The 17,421-nt window shown below is 35.2% G+C and overlaps 1 protein-coding gene and 1 long non-coding RNA gene across 5 annotated transcripts; one reads left to right on the top strand and one right to left on the bottom strand.

Annotated features, from left to right (window-relative positions):
* The first annotated feature begins 2,676 nt into the window (after positions 1 to 2,676).
* Positions 2,677 to 7,027, top strand: LOC113732479 (zinc finger BED domain-containing protein RICESLEEPER 2). Of its 3 annotated transcripts, none has more exons than XM_027258257.2 (5): positions 2,677 to 2,994; positions 4,267 to 5,985; positions 6,104 to 6,422; positions 6,502 to 6,648; positions 6,757 to 7,027. In XM_027258257.2, exons 2-4 carry the CDS (start codon positions 4,267 to 4,269, stop codon positions 6,618 to 6,620), a joined length of 2,157 nt encoding a protein of 718 aa, XP_027114058.1. In that variant the 5' UTR covers positions 2,677 to 2,994; the 3' UTR covers positions 6,621 to 6,648; positions 6,757 to 7,027. The 3 variants fall into 3 exon arrangements, with proteins under 3 accessions (XP_027114058.1, XP_071936565.1, XP_027114057.1); XM_027258256.2 differs by lacking the exon at positions 2,677 to 2,994 and adding an exon at positions 3,005 to 4,061; XM_072080464.1 differs by lacking the exons at positions 2,677 to 2,994; positions 6,104 to 6,422; positions 6,757 to 7,027 and adding an exon at positions 3,004 to 4,061 and having other exon boundaries at positions 6,502 to 6,642.
* A 2,581-nt stretch (positions 7,028 to 9,608) lies between these two features.
* LOC113732478 (uncharacterized) lies at positions 9,609 to 12,298 on the bottom strand. Of its 2 annotated transcripts, XR_003458765.2 has the most exons (4): positions 12,112 to 12,298; positions 11,175 to 11,415; positions 10,553 to 10,730; positions 9,609 to 10,026 (listed from the first exon to the last, which is right to left on the bottom strand). It is a non-coding gene; the product is annotated as an uncharacterized lncRNA (long non-coding RNA). The 2 variants fall into 2 exon arrangements; XR_003458766.2 differs by lacking the exon at positions 10,553 to 10,730 and having other exon boundaries at positions 12,112 to 12,288.
* Between the last annotated feature and the right edge of the window lie 5,123 nt (positions 12,299 to 17,421).

Raw genomic sequence — 17,421 nt, 5'->3', positions numbered from 1 at the left:
TACAAAGAGAATTTATTAAGAATTATTGTTATATTCTTTCTACATGATATGATTTTTTTTTAAATGTAGAACACATTTATCTATAGCTCATTTTGAGATTGGATGAGCATCATAAAAACATTTTGTTCAGGGTTATAGGATATTATTATTTATGGTGTTTATTCATTTTTTATTGTTAATTTATGTATCTTGGTGCATACATATTTATAGAAATTATACTTATTTAATAAAGATACTTATTCAAAAATCTTGATTAGCATTCGTTCGTGAAATAATTTTTTTTAAGACAAGAACTATGTAAGATTATGTATTCTAAGAAATTTCTAACATTTTTTTTTAATAAAAAGTTCTTCTTTTATTGAAAAGCAACGGAAGAGAAAGAGTACAGCGTGCGCATTCAGCCAGGCAGTTATCGAGAGTACTACCTTGAAGGCACTATTGTAAGATGGTACCGTACAGATGAGAACTCCCTAGTGTCAAGGAGTACAGATGCTCGTACCACACTCAGCAGTTGCTGATGAGATGTGCAAAAGAAATCGGTTCCCCAACGTGAATTAGCCATCAAGTCGGAGGAAGTATTAGCCTCCCGAAAGATGTGCGACACTGAAGAGGGCAGCGAGGCTAAGAGATGACGTATCCGACGCAACGTGTTGCATAAAGGCCACTTCGACACCCTCCCTGATTGGATCAACTGAACCAAAACCTGCGAAGAAATTTCTAACATATTTATTGACTAAGCACGATGTAATAATGCCAATAAACTAATTCAATAATTGTCTGAGGCATTAGATCTAATCGTTGTAAATCTCAAAAAGAGACAAGTCTATTCACTCTTGGCCACATCTCCCACCAAAGGAATACTACTGCTAGACTATATCAATTTGTATGGGATAAAGCCATACACCTATTAGTTGTCACCAATAGTGGTAATAGTTTAACAAGAGTAAAATAATAGCAGCATCAGTAGTACTTCTATCCAGGTAAGAGCACTATTGATAGAGCTCTTTTGCAAATAGAAAAGGTCCGCAACATTTCATTTTTCGTCCTTTGAAGTGGTTTCATCCGTGAAGCCTTAGCTCACGTCAAGATAAGTCAATATAACCTCCAATGTCGTTGTCACCCATCGTGCAATTAATCCTACACTATTTAAACTGGGTCTCTTTATTTAATCCATCATGCTTGCTGCATACTTTAATTCCTTGATACTTTCAATTTCCTATAAACAATACTTCAAATATATATAATATTTCTTACACGTTCGACATCTTAAACTTAGAATGTACTGCCAAAATCATATCCAATAAAAGAATATCATAAACACCAATAGTACAATTTCAACTTAAATCACACATGCAAATTTTCAAGCCTATTTATTCAATCACATTGATCATTTCCTAGTGTGTATTTCCTCTAAAGAGTAAATCGTACCCAGACTCTGTTATCAGTAAATATTATGGAAATCTCTTATTTCACAATCTTCTATCCAACTTCATTCCAATTCCTAAAATCACTAATATTACAAACATCATTCAACATACATCTAGATCGCATAACCTAAACTTTGATAACATTAAAAATCATGAGAATCTCTTATTTCCTTTAATCATTTTTTTCTTTTTATCTCATTTCAATTCTCAAAGCCCCTAAAATCGCAAACACCATTTCACATACTTTTAGATCATATAACCTAAACTCTGATACCACTAAAAATGTCACGCCCCAAGCCTGCACATGCCAGTTACTTGACATCCGCCGTATCCTCAAGTCTCACTCAAGGATACAAGGCAATATTACACTACACTAAATTTAGAAAGTACTAAATAGTATAACTAAATAAAGTGCGGTACAAATGTCAAATGAAAGGTAGTCTACAAGTATTCAATAAATTCGTAGATTTATTCTCTGGTCGAAAAAGTAGAAAAGGAAATAAATAAAACTAACAGCTAGAGGTAGCTAGGCTGCCAATTTCCATCCATTTAGAACCAATAAAAATCATCCTCAGGGTCTTCTATATAAATCAACTCATACTCCTCAGAATCTGCAAAAATGGTAAAAATTGGGTTGAGCGACAAATCGCTCAGTAGGTAGTATCTAACCCTCTATTGGACCATGCAACCATAACTCCACATATACATATATACATATAAACCAAACTATTTGCACATTGTTCACATCCATAATAATTGAAAGCAACATTATTTGTAAAACAATCAGTAATGATGAGTGACATCACAATTGGTAAACATCTTATTCATAATCATACATGAAAGTCATAAAGTCATAAGTCATTTCATATCAATTCATAACAAGTACATGCAATGATCGGCTTCTGAGTACTCAACCTAGAGATTAAACCCCTTCTAGGTAGGCAACCAATATGTTTCATGACTTCTGATTGGTCTCATTACATATAGGGGTGGCAATTTTCGACACGACCTGAAAACCCGACACGAACCTAACACGAAATTAATGGGTTTGGGTTTCGATTTTGAGAAATCGGGTCAGAATCGGGTCAGACCCGACAAACCCGAAAAAAAACAGGTCAAAATCGGGTTAAAAACGGGTTGACCCGCTAACCCGATTTTAAAATAAAAAAAAATAAATATTAAAAAAATATCTAAAAACTTAATAGTAAAATGTAAATAACTAAATATAATATACCAATTAATAATTATCACTTATCAGTTATCACTAGTTCTGTAGTTCACTACGCAGCCGGCCCTAAATCTTTCTTCCCCTTTCAGCTTTTCTTCTCCTCCAAACGCAGCCGGCCCTAAACGCAGCTTTTCTCCTCAACAAATCTAAACGCAAAACCAAATTTAGATCTGGCTGATGATGATACTGATGCACACAGGACTGATTTGATGACCTTTACCAAGTTTATATTGAACGAGTAGTCCAACTGTCCAACAGTCCAAGTACGCAAAATCTCGCGAGATCTTGCTCAATCACATTGTTTTGGGTTGCAAGTTCATTTGTTCTACTGTCAATAAGGTCCGTACTCCGTAGTTTACTTCTTTTCTTTTCTTGAGCATTTTCCCTCTTTTCTAAAAACAAAGGCAGACTTTGTTGCTAATTTTGACTTGCAATGGTACGATACAATTAATGGGCAACATGTTAATCACATTAATGTTGTTTGCAAAAGTCTAAAGGTTAGGTTTTCATCATTTGACTGCTTTTTTGAACATGTTTTTCCAAAAAAAAAAAACATGTTTTGCATGGATCTGAGCCATTGCAATTTGCAAGTGTAGGGTTTTTGTGTTGATAATTTTTTTCATGAGACTTAGTGGCATGGCGTGGCTTGTTCTTAAGTCTTAACATTTGTCTCACTACTGGAGCTGACTTTGGTTCTAAAAGACTTCAAGTCTTCAACGACTAAAAGTTTAGTTATTAAATTAGCTAAAAAAAAAAAATTTATACACTGAATCTATATTGGTAAAAAAAAAAGTTCAATTTTTTTTTTTTTACCTATGAGTGAATTTGGCCTATCCCAAAGCTGCACTTTTGTTTGGCCACTACTTAATCACTGGAGGCTATGATCTTCCGGGCAACTTGAAAAAAGAGTTCAAATCATTTACTGTACTGGGATGATTAATCGTTAATGTTAATTTCTGCATTAACCTGATGGTGAAAAGCCAAACCATCCATTTATTTTTTGCCATTTTGACACATGAAATTGTAATTGATGCCGATTTGATGCTTTCCAAGGTGCCAACTGATGCACATTAATTTTCCTTTTGTCAACTGGCATTAGATTGTCTTATACGTTAAGTGATGGGTTAACTGAGTTTAGATTCCTTTTGTGCTGCATTTTCATGGGAACATGAAATGAATGTATGAAACGGCTTCATTTCCTTGTTAGTAATCTATTGATTATCTTTTTTATAACAATGAGGAAAATAAAGACTTGTTAGTGGTGATTTGATACTGAACAGAGTGTGGGCATATAGGATTTGACAACATTATTTGAATTCTTTTTTATTGAGATGAAGTGCAATAAGATGACGATGATCTCAAATAGTGATGGTGCAACTGGGGAAGATTTTAGAATTCTCTTTAAGGTACCCAAATGATGAATTTTACCTGATTTTAGTTGTGAATTTTAGTTTTTGCTGGCTGCGGTAGGCAGCTGGAGATAGTTTAGATGTAAAGGGACTTAGGCAATTGCTTGTGAAATACTTTTACTATTTTTGTTTCATGTAATTTGCATAGCACTTGGCATGATTAACAGCTTTTAATCAGTTTGTTCATCTTGATGATTAACAGATGGATATAAGTATGACATATCCAAATTCAGTCACTATTGAAGAAGATAGTGATACCGGGAGCAGTAGTGATAGCATCAAGGAAACAGGCCATACCAACCAGGAATCTCAATGCCCGGACACTAGTGCAATTGGAAAAAAGAAGTTACCTCCAAAAGCTACTATCGGTGTGCCTGGCAAGAAGAGGAGATTAACTTCAGAAGTTTGGGATTACTTCAACATTATTCCCAAAAAGGATCCAAATGAAGAGTTGAAGTGCCAATGCAAGAAATGTGGGAATGAATATTCTGCTGAGAGTAAAAGTGGGACAGGTAATTTGCATCGACATATAAAGAAGTGTGTGAAAATGACAACAAAGGACATTGGGCAGTACCTAATCACTTCTGACAAAGGTGCTCTAGGCACACGAAATGCACAATTCAGTCAAGATAAGTTTAGAGAATTACTTGTGCATGCTATAGTAAGACATGAACTGCCATTTTCATTTGTGGAGTATGAGGGAATAAAAAATGTCCTTACATATTTGGAACCCCAAATTAAACATATCACTAGGAACACAGCCAAGTCGGACATTAAAAAATTGCATGCAAGGGAAATTAATAGACTTGGTAGTGAATTGCGTGGATGTCCTAGTCGAATATGTTTAACTTCTGATGCATGGACATCTATTGTTACTGATGGATACTTAAGTTTGACTGCACATTACATTGATAGCAATTGGCTGCTACAGAAAAAAATTCTGAATTTTTCTTATATGCCTCCTCCTCATAATGGTGTTGCCTTAGCTGAAAAAATTTACAGCTTGGCTAGTAGTTGGGGTATTGAAAAGAAATTATTTTCCATCACATTAGACAATGCTTCTGCAAATGATTCTTGTGTTGCAATACTTAAGAATCAGCTTAAGTTGAAAAATTCTCTGGTTTGTGATGGTGTGTTGTTTCATGTGCGATGTTGTGCACATATTCTCAACTTGATTGTGCAAGATGGTTTGAAAGAAATTGATAAATCTGTGGAGTTAATAAGAGAATGTGTCAAATATGTCAAGGGTTCTCAAACAAGGAAGTTAAGGTTCACCGAATGTGTAACACAAACTTCTCTTGATTCCAAGAAGGCTTTAGTTCAAGATGTTCCTACTAGGTGGAACTCCACATATAGGATGCTGTCCAGTGCACTTTATTATCGCCTTGCATTTTGTCACTTACAACTAAGTGATTCAAATTTTCGGTGCTGTCCATCTCTTGAAGAATGGGGAAGAGTTGAAAAAATTTGTAGCTTTCTTCAAGTTTTCTATGAGGCAACTAATGCTTTTTCGGGGTCCAAGTATCCAACTAGTAACTTGTACTTTCCTCAAGTTTTTAAAATTCAATTGAAGCTGTCCGAGGAATGCAAGAGTTCGGATGATTTTATGAAGAGGATTGGTTCCCAAATGTTTGTGAAGTTTAACAAATATTGGTCCGAGTTCAATCTCTTGTTGGCAATTGCTGTGGTATTTGATCCTCGGTATAAATTTCAATTTATTGAATTTAGTTATAATAAGTTATATGGCCCGGGGTCTAATGAATTAGTCAAGATCAGGAATGCACTTTTTGATGTCTATAATGAGTATGTGAGGACTTTCAACATATCTGGTGCATCATCTTCATGCTCTCGAGGCAGCAATGAAGTCTATTCTCATGGAGCCAAGGACCAAGAAGACAACCAATCATTTGATGTTTTAGAGGTATGAAAATTAAAATTTTGTAACTTTATTGCGTTCTAAAATTATTATTGTGATGATGATTTTTAACTATTTTGTTTTATTATCGTATCTAATATATCTCTGCTTGTAACTTATGTAGGAATTTGATCAATTTGACACTTTTGAATTTGCCTCTAGTGCACAAAAAAGTCAATTGGAAATGTATTTAGATGAGCCAAGAGCTAAACGATCCTCACATATTAATGTTCTTGATTATTGGAAAGCTCAACAATTTCGATTTCCAGATTTGAGTAAATTAGCAAGGGACATTCTATGTGTTCCAGTATCGACCGTTGCTTCTGAATCTGCATTTAGCCTTGGTGGTAGAATTTTGGATCAATTTCGTAGTTCACTTTCACCCCAAATTGTTGAGGCTTTAGTTTGCACTAAGGACTGGTTGTTTGGAGATAAAAGTGAAGGTAAATACAATTTTTTTTTTTGCATATTTTACTATTATGGTATTGTTACTCATATATTTTTTTCATTCTTATAATGTAGGATCTCTAAATATGAATTTGGAGGATTTAACTCAAAATATCATGTCTCTCAACATCAACAAGGATGAGGTTGATGCAACAATAATTGAGGATTCAAATTCTAATATTATTAATCTCTAATCCATGATACATTGATACTTGATGCATGGTGAGTTAATTTTTAAATTTGATTAAAAATATTTCATAAGATTTAATACGTGGTTTAATATCCAAGTAATTCTCTCTTTCTCTTTGGTGTTGGTCATAATTCTCCTAGCTGGAGTGGTTGCTATGAATGCTGCTTGGAGGACGCAAATTATGAATGTTGTTGTTGCTGATGATGAAGGCAGACCGGCAGAACATTGGTTGGCCTTGGAGCATCACTTTTGTTGTGATTTAATATCATGTGAATTGTAATATATTGACTCTAAACTTGTAACTTTGGTTGGTAGACTTTTGTTTAGATTGTTCTAGTTGAATTTGTTTGACTTGTGTGAAATTAGAGCTGTTAAATTTGGATAGATGATGTATTATATTATTTTTACTCTTATGATGTCTTAATTTAGTTTGGAGTTGATTCTATTAAAAATCACAGCAGGTTAATCAGTGAATGGGAATTAAATTTCAGGTTGGCGGGTCAACCCGTTTGACCCGCCAACCTGAAACTTTCAGGTTCAGGTCAGCATGCCTGACCCGTCACGGGTTGACGGGTCAGGTTCAGGTCAATATATTTTTTGGCGGGTCGGGTCAGGACCCGACCCGCCAACCTGATTTGGACCTGATTGCCACCCCTAATTACATACATGGGTCAATCGATCGAATTCTATACCAAACTACCATGACCTTGTCAATCGGCCGGATTCTACACCAGGCTACCATGACCACTAGGTAGGACTATAGCCCCTACTATCTATTCCATGACTGTTTTGAATTTTACTTAATATAAATTCATTTCACACGTCACATGCATAGTTCTTGATTTCATAAAAGATACATCTCATTTGGTATATAATAACATATCAAAATGTTTCAAATAAGTCACATGGTCCATCTTTGTATAGTAAAAATAGAACTCACATAAATATTCAAGTAAATCATTTAATAAAATATATTCGAAGTTAACACATCAAAATATGATTGATAACAAAAATTGCACTTTGCACTTTTGAAATCTCAAAAGGGTAAGTACCACCTATCTTTGTCTGGCTGCTCGAGTGAAACTACCTTAGATCCTTTAAACTTGTGTCATACCTATCAAATGCATAGGTTTCCTAATTGGCTACTATTATCTTTTGTTTTACTTTCATTTTTACGCATGTGTAGGTGTTATTTTTTTTAATGTATATATGTATATATATATATTGACTTATTATTATAATTATTGTTTTAGTTTATTCCACTTGTATTTATATTTTCATTTATTTCTTTAATTTATTTCATCCACATCTATATTGTTGTTGTTATTATTATTATTATTATTATTATTATGATTTTAAGCGTTTCGTTTAACAATCTAGTACTTATCTTACATTATATAAATTTATCTAACAAGGTTAGATTAAGATGTTTTAGATTTCCATTTAAATATCTTAGACTAAATTAATTAAGTATAAGCTTAAATGACTAAATCTTTAAACTCCAAAATTATCTTTAGGTTGGGTTTGAAATTTAATTCCTATGTTAGTCCATAAAAGATGGCCTAGTTATTTCTAAAATTTATCTATCAAATATTTACCAAACCCATACTATATTTCTAACCCAAATATACTTGCCATTATATTCTTTTTTTTTCGGGACCTAAATAACGATCCAAGGTTCTGACCCAAGCATTTTCTTATTTCTTCCAGCCTTTAGCCCAATACTCCTTTGCCCTTGACCCAACTTCCAATTAAACAAGCCCACATACATACCTAACCATCTCTGGACCTAACCCATCAACAGCAACAACAAAAAAATAGCTGCTGCGACCCTTTTTTTTTTTCCTTGGCCAGGTCCTTGCCTGGCCCTTTCGTTTCTTGTCTTCACCTGACGTTGCCAAAGCTTTTGGTCCAGCTTTGGCAGCGCCACAATTCTTGACTACTAATTTTTTTTTTTGTTTCTGTCTCGCGTTGTTGAAGCTTCACATTTTAGAGGTTTCAGCAACAGCGCCGCGAGCAGCTTCCTCTTCTTTCTTTCTTTCTTTCTTTTTTTAACTTTTCAACAAAATGAAGATTTAAACTTTATTCTACCCGATAGCTAAGATTTAACACCCTATTTCTATCAATGCAAATATAAATCTTCCTAAATTTCTCGTACAGGCATAAATATATCATAATGTGCATATACATAAAATCTCTAAAAATAGTTCATGGAACTAATACGACTTAAGAGAAAAGAATTTTAACGTACATTCGGAACTTACAAATCTAGATACTTAATTGTTTGCTTATCCGACGATGATGTCTTCTCCCTCTCTTCTATTCTTAGTTGTTTCTTGCTTTAAGAGGAGGCAAACAAATTAGAAATAGGAACGGTGTTATTTTCTCTCTATTGTTTTGATAAAAGTTCTAAACCCTAATAACCACCCACTATTTGGTGGTTTAGATAAGAATTTTAATTTGTTGTGAACTCTTATCCTATCCCTCACTTAACCCTTTAACCTATCCTACAATTATTTTAAATTTTTACCCATGTCAATTTACCATTTAATTAATTGTGTAAAGTATAAATTGAGAAGGGGTGTGGGATTTACAAAGATTTTAAAAAATTATGGTTAATTTGTACCTCCACTCAAATATATTTTTAGCTTCATTACTGTCTTAATTAGCATTATTTTGCTGTTGGATGGTCGAGATACATGTTCAAGACCAAATTGATCAAGGATTGGGCCAAAAATTCAATGCGCGTGGTCATATTGAGCTTTTCAAACTTCAAAATTGTTACATGTTAAAATTCGGATTGATTGAATTAGAAATCAGCAACCAAATTGTTATGACTAAAGGAACTCTATTTTGGGTATGAATTGAGATGCTTGCTTTAGGCGTGAGCAAAGGAACTTGTCATTAACTGATTGAGTAACTATTTTAATTGCCTCTGTTTTTCTTTTTCTTTTGCAGAAGAAATGTACAAGGAGAATTGAAGCAACTAACAGGATGAAACCTCCTCAAGCAGATGCATAGAAAAGACTTCGTCTGCAAATTGCCAGTATACTTTCCTGTACAATCAAGATTATCTATGACCTACAAGGAAAGAAAGTAGAGCATCTCATCGGCCACTTCAACTGATTCTGTCAAATTAACGGCCCTCAAGACCTCAAAAAGTACAACAGTTTGGTATGCTTTTGTGAGTTGGGCACTGGACAGATTAGGAGATCATAAAGAATCATTAAGCAAGGAATCTGCACTTAGCTATTAAGAAATTAATGCCCACAACTGCAGATAACCTACTGATCAGCTTTATCAGCAGCATTCTGCAACGCCTGAATATACTTCCTGTAGTAGTGCTGATAGAAACTCTGCATTTCTGGAGCATCACTCTTTGTCCTTCCAGCTAATGTTGTATCATTTTCCTATCAAAATATCCAAATTATATGAATTTCCTCAGGCAAACTTCTTGGAAAATGTAGGAATAGAAATGGCTCATTCATCTTTGGGTGAAGACAAGTAGCAAGAATATGTTTGAGTAATCCAAATATGGTGGATTAGTCTGATAACAAAGTCCTCTTGCTAATACAAGCACTAGAATATTCTAAAGTTACACTGAGTAACTAGACACAATTTATTCATTTGAATTCAGACTAAACTTCTGATCATTCTTTTCAGTTTATACCAAAGCATCACATATAGCCACAAATGTTAAATGACAACCTGAACTATTCACTTTCTCTTTCTTTTTTTATTTTTTATTTTTATTTATTTATTTTTCTTTTTTTTTTGTAAGTGGGAGGCCTTGAACCCAACACCTCTTCTTTACAATGCCTCCCACCGGACCACCCAACACAACCCTCCCCCCGATTCACTTTCTCTCATTAGTTAAAACTTATCATATTAGAACCTAGAAAAACAACCGCCTAACTCATGAAAATTTGACATTACCCTTTCCAAACGTTGAATCAAGGCTGTTTCGAACTGATGGACTCGTCATCCATTTGATGTTGGATCCAAACGGTGACCTTTCTCAAAGGCATAGAATCGACCTGAGTCCCCCAGCAAGGCCATTAGAGTATGTATTATGGTGTAAATACATGGCCTCAAAATCTTGAGTACTAGTCAACTACAAAAAGACAAAATTTTGTAACAACTGAATTCGAGGAAACCATATAAACATTAGCATGTCTAGACAACTTATCATCCTTCCTATAGTCACAAAAAGGGAGGGCAATAGCATTAATACCACAACATTTAACTAGAATTTGATGCCTATATGACTTGAGAAGACTGAAACACTAGCTTGAGATTAAGAAGCGTAGCATAACAGTCAGTAAATTAATACCATTTAAACTCATATTTTCCTCTCGTGCCACGTTGGTACAACATTATCAGCTGAACAGCCGTACAACCTTCAGTATTAAAATTCATCTAGACATGAACTCAGCTCTTAGAGCCAATTAGTTGATATCCACCAATGGTTTTTAGATGATGGATTGCTTAGATGTCATACACACATATTTGTGTAATAACAACCAACACAAGGATACTGAAATGGTCATGGACTCACAGAGATAAGCAACCCCGGGATTAATTGGCTCAACCTCACTGGCAACACGGAGAATTGGTGCAGTCTCTACCAGTGAACATGGCACCACCTCACTGTCCATCATAGACTCCCCTAGATTACCAGCAGCCTGTGTCCGCAGAATATGCCTCTGTGGTTGGAGGTCTGATCCCCTCCTTTGGTAAGCCATCCTTCTTTTAACTTATAATCTCAATAACAAAAATCAAATTACCCTACAATTCACCTGTCAAAACCCAAAATTGAAATGAACAAAATGTCATACCTTAACTGTTCAATAAAAATTTGAACACTAAAAGACAAGAACTTCAGCTCTTCAGCTTTAGTGACCTGAGAAAAAGAATTGCCCCAGAGGGAAAAAACAGAAAGAAAGAAATTTCCACTCATCTCTTTCTAACTACAAGAACCCCACTACTTAGTTTCTTTCAAGAAACATTAAAGACGTGGCAAAATTGGATGAGTCCCTCCATAGCTGCATCTTGCTTCTTTATTCCCTTACCTTTTCTACTCTGATTACATCAAAATAATAGCAAAATGTATTAAAAAGAAAACAGAATTTAATCATGAATGACCCCGAAAACCCATTTTTGGTATCCCCTCAGAAAACAGAGGAAATACGGTATTGAAACTCCCTTTCTCATATCCCTGAAACAATTGAAACTCATATTTCCCTTTCCAAAACCTCAACTTCCTTACCAACATAAAAGTAACTAAACTCGAATTTAACCAACACTAACTCAAACTAACACTAGGCTGCTTATCAATTGAAAAAAACAAAACAGAGAAAATCCTAATTTTAATCAAGAAACAGAATTCAACATGCTTTTCTTCTCTGTTTCTTGATCAAAGCTTACCAAAAGAACAGAAAGGGTAAAGGGACTCACAGATGACTTGAGAACAGTAAAAACAACTAGAAATTTACCAAGAAAGATTTCATTTGGGAAAGTGGAGCTGTAGAGGACTGTGGCGTCCTCGTTTCTTTATTCTTCCCCAAATTGGGACAGTGGAGCTACAATAAATAAGTGAAATTTCTTTTAATAATGGCACACCATGGTTTTAATGGAACAAACAATTGAAGTCCAAGCGTGAGTGTGTGACTTAGGAGTACGACTCCAAGTATCTTAAACTAGCAAACTTCAGGCTATGCTACGCCCACTTAGAATTTCAATTTTAATTCTATCACTAAATACTAATTAGTTAACTTAATTCTAACTATACTTGGAAGTAAATTTTTAATGGAAGTTGATACGTTGGAGTTTAGCTTAACAATTAAATTTGAAGTTCTTATTTATCTCAATGTTGTTTAAGAATTGAGATTACTAGTTGGGCCTTGGGATTATGAACCTTTTTTTTCCATATCATGTTTGTTCGAGTTGATTGAATTTTATTGGAAAAACATATAAGATATTATTTTGTTACGACAATTTTTTAGAGAAAATTAAAATATTTTAACTCACTATTGATATTTCACATTTCAGATATTAGCGAATTACAGGAGAACTCCGATCCAATTTATCAAACTAAGATTTAAACGGTTATCAGATATTGGTCTTAAAAAATTAATTTTCAAATTACCAATTTGTTTTATCGAGCTCCTAATTATCAACCAATGAACACCCATAAACATAAGGGCCTGACTTGTTTGATTTGGCATGAACAAAAAAGCAAAAGAAAAACAAAAATGATGTGCAATGGCAAGAGTGGCAATGTGCAAGAAATATTATTGTAGATAACAATAGCGAAAATGTAATTAGAGTTTAATTGAAATTTATCTTAGGATTGAAATCTATCATTAGTCCATTAAACCTAATCCAAGAGCCATGGTTTAGACAACACATCCACCCAACCAGATTATAAGTTAATTAAGTTAAGATTAACCCATTGGGTCCCAAAGAACTAAATAAAGGTCACACTCTTTTTTCTTTTTTTTTTCGATAAAGGCCACCTTTTTGAAGGGCCAATCAATTCTAATATGGCGAATAAAATTAATTACGGCTGAAATCTTTTGGGTTTGTCGGGCCTATTAACAAAGACCAACAAAAGCAGTGAACGATATCAATGCTCTAAATATATAGATTAAAGATGTACCACTTGTGTGACGACCCCACCTCTCCCAAGGACGTACCCTAAGGTATCAGCGAATCGCCTGCCCAATTCTCGACGGGACTCGATAACAAACCACAAAATCAAACTCAATATCCAATTTTACTACAAAATACGCTAAATACAACTAATACATACAGTTGTCTGTCAAGACAACTTAAAATACAAAAGAGAGTTTAAACTTACAATTTCCATTTAAAATAATATAGTATCCTAATCACTTAGTCTAACTAAAACAAAAGTAAAATGCTAATTCTCGAATCACGAACCAACTCTGCTAAGAAAAACAAAAGGAAAGGTATGAGCTTGCGCTCAGTGATATAAGAATCGAAGACAATCTAAGAGGGGGGGGTGAATTAGGTTATCTAAAAACTAATCAAGTTGTAAGACTCTTTTTCTTCAATTTGAAACTTACCCTCTTTTCTAGATGACCACACAATGTAACAATTAATGAGGGATCAAAATTGCTTGTGAGTAGAAGAGAAAGACAATTTGTATTTGCAATATAGTAAGCAGTAGAGAAAGGATAGCAAACCAGAATACTTCCAAACTCCTCTTGAGCTTGAATACGCTTTATAGAACAAGTTTTTTCGAGTTGATCAATTACAATCAATCTTTGTGTACAAAGAAATGATCACTTCCTCCTTACCCCAAGTCACACTTGGTCAAGTTAGAAAGTTTTACTATCACTCGGATAACCCTCACAAAGCTACACTATTGAAGTAATCTTCTCACACAAGAAAAGCTTCTGTGAAATTTATACAACTAAGAGTACAAATCTTTCTTGAAGAGTATTTTCTCACTAAAATTACTCTTGATATAATGTAATCTCAATGTGCAAATTTGTTTTTAAGTGGTTGACTTTGTTCTATTTATATGAGACCAAAAAATTTTTCAATAAATGCTTTCAATGGATAGAAGGCAGTTGAAGAGTCAACTAGCCGTTGGTAATGTCGGACGTCCGGTGGACCTATTTCTTGCGTCCGAACGCAGGCAGTGATCTCAATAAAATTTCTTGAATTATTTCGGACGTCCGGTATCTTTAGTGTATGCGGCCGACGGTAGGGAGTGAAACTGAAAATTCTTCTTCAGTTCTTTTCGGACGTCCAGTGCCTCCAAAGTTTTGCGTCCGAAGTGTCGCAATGTTTGTCGAACGTCCTGTGCTCTGATGATGTGCGTTCGATTAAAGTCAGTGAGTTTAGAAGAAGTAACTTAATATCTTCAGATGTCCGAGAGTGGAGTTCTTCATGCGTCCGAAGTTGCGCAATGAATGTCGGACGTCTGATCCAGTCTTTTTGTGCGTCCGACAGCCGCTTCTGTATTCTTTGTGCTTAGTCTTTGAACCTGTTTTGTTATATTTCTGAAAAAGTCTATTAGGAAGATATTAGTAACATTCATTTGTTTTGTAATCATCAAAAGCTACGGACTGAGATAAACAATCTCCCCTTTTTTGATGATGACAAAATAATGGATGGAGGAAAAATAATTTGAGGCAAAAAACTCCCCCTGAGAATAATTTTCTCTCACGTATAGATCACTGGACACTTCTCCTCAGAATGATTTCCCTTCACATATAGTTTACACTTATCACCAGATTGCATATCCATTTCTCCCCCTTTTTGTCAACATTAGATCAACCAGAAACCAGTATCCAACAACTAGAAACCCAACATCATCAATATTATCAGCAATTATCAACAACTAGAAACGCGAAACTCAACAGTGATATCAGCAATTATCACTGTCAGCAGTCAAGATCGTCAACATTATGAATATCATCAATATTGGCAGTCAATATCAGAAATCAGAGACCAAACGGAATTAAGAGTTAACCAAATGAAGGATAATCCACAAAAGCAACATCATTCAGAATATAAAAGATAACCAAATAGTTTTACAAACTAGCGGAGGAAAGGAAATAGAATCCTTAATACAGAGCATGTGAAATGTTTAAAATGTAAAAAATGCAAAAGTCTATTATGAATTACCATCCTAATCATGAAGTGCAATTTGCCTAGAAGTGCCTAAATGGTGATTTTAAACGATCCAGGCCTCCTCCTTGTTAGGCGAAACTGAGCAGGATCCACTTCTTCCTCTTCAGTTTCCTCATCATCATCCTCTTCAGTTTCCTCTTCAGCTGCTGGAGTCTTTCCCTTGTCTTGTGGATGAGAACTGGAAGCACGAAACTCTGAAGTGGTTTCAGTACGAGGAGTTTGCTCAGTTGGCTCAGTTTTAGGTTCCTTTTGGTGTACATTCTCATTGTCTTGAGGAGCCGGAGACACAAGCAAATTCCTTTTGTCAATGAAGGTGGCTTGTTGGTCGGGTGACATGGTCATCATCAGATCATCTTCAAGGAGTAGGATGTGTTGTTTGAGGTCCTCAAGCAAAAAAATGACCTCAGAGTTAGATGAAGAGGGCTTAGTGGCTGACCTTCTAGGATGGATAGTGAAGGGTGAGACATACATGGACTGATCTCGAGCAGTCCTAGGGGAGACAGGTGTTTCATGATAATTCTTTCTCCTAGACTCCAAAACAGTTTCCTTGTAGCACCATTTACCATAAAAAACTTTAAATATTTTCTTTCAAAATATGCCTTTGAAAAAACAGTGGATGCACTTTTTTTTGGTGATTTGCCAGTAAAACGAATTTTGAAATGAGCAAAGATTGGGGTCAGAAATTTTTCATAGAAAAGTTTTCTACGGCTATCAGTGCTGATTTTGAGTAAGAATTTGCATATAACAAAGCCGAAATCAATTCGAATTTTTTCAAGAAAGCAGTAAAACAGGTAAAGGTCCATTTTGTTGGCATCTGTCCTATAACCATCAGTAGGAACAACAGATTTGAAATTATAGAGAAGATGATCAAATTTTGAAGACTAAGATCCTCCAATCTTGTTTCAGTAGGAGTATTAAAATGAGTTTGAAAATAAACCATCAGTTTTGCAACATGAAAATGATGATAGGTAGAAGGAAATTCTTCATATGAGAAAAAATTTACAATTTTTCCTTTAAAATCATCTTCAATTTTGGTTTTCAGAATAGTGTTAACAATGTCAGGGTTTAATTTTATATCAACAGAATTGACACGTGAAACTAGATCAGTGTGTGATCTACCTTTCCTAAAGTTGGCAAAGAATTGATGAAGCATGTCAGGGTAATAAGTATTGGGAATGCTCAAAATGTGAGTCCATTTTTAGAATTCAAAGAGCTTAAGAACAGGTTCAAGGTCAAGCTTATGAAATTCCGGAGGAACAATTATCCTTTGGGTGATGAAGCCCTTCTGAGAGACCAATTCGAATCTATCCCTGGCATCATTATCAATGAACTTTGGTAGTGGGGTAGGTTCCTCTGCAATCTGAGCCTCAGGTTGCTCCCTGGCAGTTCGTTTCCTCTTTCCATTTCGTGGAGCATCATGTACGTCGGTCTGTCCACCAAACCTTGTTCTTGGTGACTTCCTGGTGGAAGTCTAAGTGGCTTGCTGATTCACAGCATTTTGTTCAGTAGTCTGCTGTTCCTCAATTTGCTCAACAGAAGGATCAGCAGTTTGCCTTTCCTTAGTTTGAGCAGTCCCCTTCTTTTTAGCAGACCGTTTCCCCTTTTTACTCTGAGGTTCAGTCCCTTTTCTGGGTGATTTCGTGACGGATGCATCAACATTAGTAGGCTGCTCTAGTTCCTCTTCACTATCACTGACAGGGGGCAGTACAGTGGGCTGTTCCTCAGTTTGCTCAACGGAAGCAGTTTGCCGTTCCTCTGAATGTTTCTTTTGGGCCGAACCTTTCCCTTTTCCACCATGTTTTTTTGTTCCTCTCTTTGGAGATTTGGTGGTGGATGGCTCAACAATGTCAATGTCTTCATCCCTCAACTTGAACCTTGTAGTACATCCGGCACTGATAGACCCTCCTCTAATTCTTACCATGATGAAATGCAGGATGTTTATATTGCGGAGTATGATGCAAATGTGTATAAGAGTAACTTAGAGTGCGAATGAACTACAACAAATGCTTGAATCGTCCAAAAAGAGTAAATTTTGAGTGGTTAGGGTTACGGGTGAGAATTAAAATTTATGGGGTAGTTGACAGTTAGAGAAAGTTATGAGGGGTAATGAATGGGCAAAAGTAATGTAATGGTTT

The sequence above is a fragment of the Coffea arabica genome, chromosome 2e, assembly GCF_036785885.1.
Source record: "Coffea arabica cultivar ET-39 chromosome 2e, Coffea Arabica ET-39 HiFi, whole genome shotgun sequence".
NCBI classification, from domain to species: domain Eukaryota; kingdom Viridiplantae; phylum Streptophyta; class Magnoliopsida; order Gentianales; family Rubiaceae; genus Coffea; species Coffea arabica.
This window is presented reverse-complemented; position numbering and strand designations above follow the sequence as displayed.